At 60.7% G+C, this 6,000-nt stretch overlaps 1 protein-coding gene across 7 annotated transcripts in view; it reads right to left on the bottom strand.

The window, feature by feature from the left end:
- The window catches only part of ARHGEF10L (Rho guanine nucleotide exchange factor 10 like), a 159,235-nt gene that overhangs the window by 84,649 nt on the left and 68,586 nt on the right, over positions 1-6,000 (bottom strand). For all 7 annotated transcript variants that reach the window (XM_034671270.1, XM_034671267.1, XM_034671271.1 and 4 more), the window contains exons 5-6: positions 3,750-3,841; positions 2,029-2,112 (exon numbers count right to left, since the gene is read on the bottom strand). In XM_034671270.1, the coding sequence (XP_034527161.1) occupies positions 2,029-2,112; positions 3,750-3,841 (176 nt within the window). The remainder of the gene's footprint in view (positions 1-2,028; positions 2,113-3,749; positions 3,842-6,000) is intronic.

Raw genomic sequence — 6,000 nt, 5'->3', positions numbered from 1 at the left:
GGAAGGAAGAAAGGAAGACTCTCCCCAGTGGAGAAAGTGTCACCAGATCCCTGAGCCTGGGCCAAATCCTCAGCCTTCAGGGGCCTCCCAAGCAGTCCTGGTTCCCACCCTCTACTTCCTGGAGCCTCCGGCTTCACTCATAGCTTCTCTTTCAAAGCACCTACCGCCCACCACCGGCTCAGTGCTCTGTGCCCGTTATCTCATGGCATCCTCACAAGCCCAGGATGTGGCCATTACTGCCCCAACGGCACCGATGTATTAGACTGAGGTCCCGACGGACGAAGCCGGAGCGCTCTGTTGTGACATCCCCCAAAGCAACGGAATGATACTGCGATTTTACGTGAAGAAGCAGAGACCCAAAGGTGCAGAGCTCTGTGCCCTCGCCAATGGCACAGCTGGGATCCGAAGCCAGGCCTGGATGCGTGGCCGGCTCCTTGGCTCTTAACCTCCTCTCTGAGCGCCCACTGAGCCCCCATCAGTCCATGCGGGTCAGTGCTGGGCCCCGGCAGGTGTAATGCCAACAGCACCAGTGTTGCTTGGGCAGTGTACCCACTGAGGGCCTGCCACAGCCTCCTGGGACTTGACCCTCCCACAGCCCTGAGGGTGGGGGCCCTGGGATGGGTGTCCTGGTCCTCAGTTTGAAGGCTCAGAGCTGACGCCCTGGGCACCTCCTTTTAACCACATTAGGGACAACTGCAGGATGGCATCTCATGTTCAGTGAAGACTGGGACCAAGTGATGAGTGGTTTAATTTGATTCAGGTGGGAAAAGAGCTCAATGGGGCAAAACAGTGGACTCCAAGCCACTCAGACCTCTGAGATCTGGGACCTTCCGACAAGACCCCAATGCCTCCCAACAGTGTACCCTTTCCCCTCCTCTGCCTGGATTCAAGGGAGCAACAAGCAGGGATGCTTCAAGCAACTCCAGGACTTGCTAAAGGGATGGGCATGTCATCAGCCCACCTGTACCTCTTCCTGGGACACAAGTCAGGAGTGTGGCTCCGAGGGCCCTGGGGCGTTGTCATGTTGTCTGCATGTCTCTCCCATTGGACCGCGCACAGCCCAAGGGCGGTGATGGCCACCCCATCAGACTAGAAGCTCCTCAGAAACAGGCCGTGTGATCTGCAGCTGGTGGCTTAACCTCTCTGATGCCACCATCACCTGGAGCTGTAAACCCTGCCCTGCAGACCTCAAGGGGTTGACTGAAGAGTGGAAGCAAATATGTGTCATGTGTCGTAGGATGCCACCCAAACCCTCCTGGGGTAGGGGACAGAGCAGCGGACTTGGAGTCACAATAACCAGGCTCAAATCCCAGCTCTGCCTCCAGTTTCCTTGTCTGTACAGTGGGGCCGTGATACCCCAGATCAAAGTTTCTAAGTAGATTCCAGCAAACAAAGCATGAAGAGTAGGGGGCCTAATGGGTTCAGGCAAAGATGGGCTCTCACTGTGAACAGTTACCAGCCATGCCTCCTCCCTGGGTCCGGGTGATGGTCTCTCCCGGCTCGGTGACTATACCTAAGGGGCAGCTCCGGCACATTTACCCCCACCCCACCCTGCTTGCCCTCTACCGCCACAATCTCCCCGCCTCCCGGGCCCAGCGCAGGGCGCAGGCTTTTCCCAATCCTCTCTGTGCCAGCGGTCAGGTTTAACAAGCTGTCCTTTTCCCCAGCAGCTCCGGGGAGCCCGGGCTACCTCTCCGTTCTCCCGGGGCAGGAAATGGAGGCTTGGAGAGGTGAAACGACTGGCTCGGGCCCCCGCATCCAGGGGGTCCCCGCATCCAGGGGGTCCCCGCAGCTAGGGGTCCCCGCCCAGCCTCTGCCTGGCTGGGCCTGGCCACGCCCCCAGACGGCTCCAGCCGCTCCCAGGACGCCGCTGGTGGTTGGCGAAAGCCGTAGGGAGGGGCCTGGCCGGGTGGGGCGGGACGGCGAAATAGAAGGAGACCCTCCCCGGGCCCCGCCCCCACCCCCCGNCCCCGCCCCCACCCCCCGCCGGGCCCCCGAAGGCCGCAGGGAAGCGCGGAGGAGGCGTACCGGGTTGATGGGCATCCAGGTTCTCGCACGGCACGTCGTCGTAAATCACATCTTCTTCCAGGGCGGGGAAAGTGAACCGGTCGACTGGGAGCGAAGGGAGAGGACAGGAGCGCTAAGGCGGCGGTGGCGCCCAGGCGGAGGCGGCTGCCAGGCCGACAGCAGGACTGCACCAGCTGGCAGCTCCCTCCCGCCGCCCCGCAGCCTGACTGCTCGGCCAGCAGCCCGCGGCCCGGCCCCTCGGGAGCCCCTGCCGGCGGCTCTCCCAGGACTCGCTTCCGCTGCTTCTCCCCGCCCCCCGCCCCAGCCCTGCAAGGCATCCTCCCAGTGAGGACGGCAGACCCCCACCTGCCTCCCTGCCGCCCACAGGCCTGCCCATCTGGAGGACGCCGCAGCTGCTCCGGGCACCTGCGGGGAGCGTGAAGCTGACCCAGCACCTGTGCCCTGGGGTCTGGGAGCATCCTCAGTGGCCCAAACCCTCAGGACTACCCAAAAGGAGCTACCTCCCACCCAGAGGTGGACCAGGCAAAGCAGCCCTACTGAGTACATGGAATAGGGGAGAGTGGCATTAAGGAGAAGCCCCCCAAAACTCAGCCATCAGAGTCCTGACTGGTGAAAAATTCAGCAAATGAATACATCCCTCTGCCAACGTTTTGTTGGGCAGGCAATGAGCAGGGCAGGGCGCCCACTCTGCCCCCCATTAGCAGCTACCAGGATGCACAAATTAGGGAGGACTCCCCTCAAAACCGTGTCCCCAAGCTCTGCCCTCTTTAGGGGTGTGCCCCCAAACAGAGCTAGGGTTTGGAAAACCAGTCCCCACCCTTATGGAAGCCTGTCTTCACCCCACAGGCCTTCTGAGAAGACAAGGGACCAGAAGGGCTCTGAAATCCCCACCTCAGTCCCAGGGCCCCCGGAGCCCTGTCAAGCCTCACCCTCAACCCTCTCTTCCACCCCCATACGGACTCCGCCCCCCACATGGCTCTGAGACCTGCTCACCTCTCTCCAGGTCCCTAGTTCTGGCCATCGTCCTCCCTCTCCTGGACAGCCTCCTCACTGGGCTGCAGCCCACCCCGCCTGGTCTTATAGCTTCACCCCCACCCCACCGCATCTCTGGCTCTCATAGTTCCCCTTTGCCTTGGGAAAAGCATGGCTGGGAAGCCCAGAAGGAGCTGGGGGACACAGCAGCCTCACCTCGCCCCATTGACCCCTGGGTGCTATCCTCCCGCAGGGTCCTAGATGTCCCCTCTCCCCCAGGGGCTGGGGTCAGGCTCCTGCACAGGCGGCCCCTGCCTGGATGCTCTTCTCCTGACCCCTGCTCCCTCCTCTCTGCCTTCAGGACTCAGGGGTTCCCCTCAGTCCCACAACCCCCTCCTGGCACCTGGCCCCCTGCGGGGGAACTGCCTGCCTATGTGGCGGGTTCTGCTCCCAGAGGGCCCTCATCTTGGGCACCAGGGCCCCCCACTGCCAGCCCATCTGACCCGCAGGAGAAGCTTCTGAGTATCTGAGGAACAGAGAAACAGCCAAATGCGTGATCAACTCCTGGACCACGGCTCCCATCAGGCCACAAACGGGGGGCAACTCCCAAGCACAGGCCGCGGCCGGTCCACCTCCGAGCTGCCACCAAGCCCACAGCAGCCCATGCAGCCGTCTGGGCCTGAAGAAGGGGCTCTGAGGTTACCCCGGTGCCACCCTCCTGGGCTAAGATGGGGTCGGGGGTCACTTACTCCGGCGGGAGCTCTTCCGCTTCCAGCTGGAGCGCCGGGCCCCGGAGAGAGCCACATCCGCAGCATCCCCGTTGCTCACCACTGGGGGCGCCCTGCAGGCCAAGAAACAGGGTCAGTGAGCCAGCAGGAGCAGGGATGGTGCTGCTGAGCAGGGAGGGACAGGACAGCGGGGGCAGGGCACATGAGGCACAAGGTGGGCAGAAGCCCAGGAGCCACTTGTCCCCAAAGCCGTGAGTCGGAAGAGCTGGGGAGGCCACGGCTAGGCTGGCCTTGAACAAGCCCCTTCCCCTCTGAGTTTCCCCATCTTCAGAAGGCACCGTAAGACCACAGTGATGAGGCTCAGGGGCCTTCCCTACAAGGGCGCCCGTCCCTCTTCCAGGGCAGATTCAGTGGGCTCTCCATCTCCCATTCTCCCACATCCAAAATGGGGGCAAGGGGTGGGGGACCCCTGCCTCCTGTGTGGAACAAGGTCATGCAAACCTTCACTAGGACCAGACATGGGCGGCAGAGCTTCACCCCCCGCCACACACGTCAGGATGGGCTGGACCTACAGGCCCACCTCCCCGCGGCCCAGACGCAAAGGGAGAACTTAGAGGCAGCTCACATCAGCTCCACCAGGCGGACCAGTGAATTATCTCCAGCGCCATCGCGCAGACATCGTGCACCCGGACAGGATGTGACGAGAGGGCGTCTCTCCTCCCCATCACTATAACCCCACACCCACAACCCCAGTCTGATCATGGAAAGAGCGCCAGACAAACCCAGACATTCTCCAAACCCCAGCTGTTACTCCCCAACACTCCCAAGATCATGCGAAGCAAGCAAAGGCTGCAAAACTGTCACGGATCGGGCTAAACAAACGATCCCAGAACAGAAAAGGGTGTAAGAAGAGAAACTGGTGGAATCCGGAGAAAGCCTGGAGCTCAGGGAACAGTAGTGTGCCCAGCCTGCCTTCTCAGTTTTGAGAAACGCTCTGTGGTCACGTAAGATGTGAACCACAGGGAAAACCAGCTGTTGGGTTTACAGAACTCCTGACAACTTTTCCATCCATCTAAAACTATTCCAGAATGAATGTTGATCTTTTTTTTTTTTTAAGTCCAGCCTCAAAAAACCAAAGGCCACAGCTGCCAATCCAGAGGGGAGACACCTGTCATGGTCCAAGACAGCAACAGCAGCCGCTGCTGCCAAGAATTCCCTGGAACTTCCCGGCACCCGAGCCCCAGGAGGAGGGGAAAGGCACACACCAGGAAGGTGCAGGGAGCAGGGAGGGAGGAGGAGGGAGGAGCACCTCCCATGAGCAGCTGAGACAGCGGGGATCCTGCATTCTCCCCAAGGTCACACTGCCAGAGTGGCAGAACCAGACCAAGGAGCCAGCCTGCCCGGCCCCAGGGTGGCCTCCTCCAAGCGCAGCTCAGGTGGGGGATGGACACATTCTGTCTGTGCCGTCCCCTGGGCCACGTGGGGCTACCGTGCACTTGGAATGTGACATGTGGAAGTTAATTACTGGAACTCATGGGACTAAAGAACTTCATTTTGAGTTTTGTGTCACCGGAAGTCATTTAGTTTTCAAGAGCCACCTGCGGCTACTGGCCACGTACAAGGCAGACCGGTCTAGGTGCCCCACACCACTGGAGAAGCAAATCTCTGCTCACATTTTCCTGCCGGAAGTCAGCAGTGTCACCCTGGGGGGAGGGAGATGGCATATTTCAGTCCCGCCCGGGGTAACACTTTGCCGACTAGAGGTAGGGCGGGGCTAGGCCGGGAGCACATGTTGGGCTGAAGGGAGGCCCCTGAGCTCCCATCCCTAACAGCGGCTTCCTGGGCCCCCCACCACCGCAAGCTACAGACATTTTGAAGGTGCTGAACGCAGCCACTCGGACAGAACCAAGCCACTGCAGCCCAAGTCGACATGAGCATGGCAGTTGGGTTGGAAAGGGTCGGAACCACAGGCTCTCTTTGTTCTCATAGGTCACCCATGACGATCGGGGACCATCACAAAGCATGTGTTGCCTGCTGCCTGTTCTGCTTCGTATTCTCAGCTTTCGCTTCCCAGGAATACATACGAGGCAGGTACTGTTCTCCTCCCGCAGATGGAGGACCAGACCCACAAAGACTCAGTTCTGGGAGCCAGAGTCACCCACTCAGCGCATCAGAAGGAGCTGGGATCGACGGTCCAGCCTGCCTACGGACAGTTTGTCTTCTCGCAGCCAGACCACTTGGCAGGAGGGAAGGAGCATTTAAATATTCAACT

Source organism: Ailuropoda melanoleuca, chromosome 11, assembly GCF_002007445.2.
Source record: "Ailuropoda melanoleuca isolate Jingjing chromosome 11, ASM200744v2, whole genome shotgun sequence".
Classification (NCBI taxonomy): Eukaryota; Metazoa; Chordata; class Mammalia; order Carnivora; family Ursidae; genus Ailuropoda; species Ailuropoda melanoleuca.
Note: the sequence above shows the minus strand (reverse complement) of the source record. Positions and strands in the feature narration are given on the sequence as shown.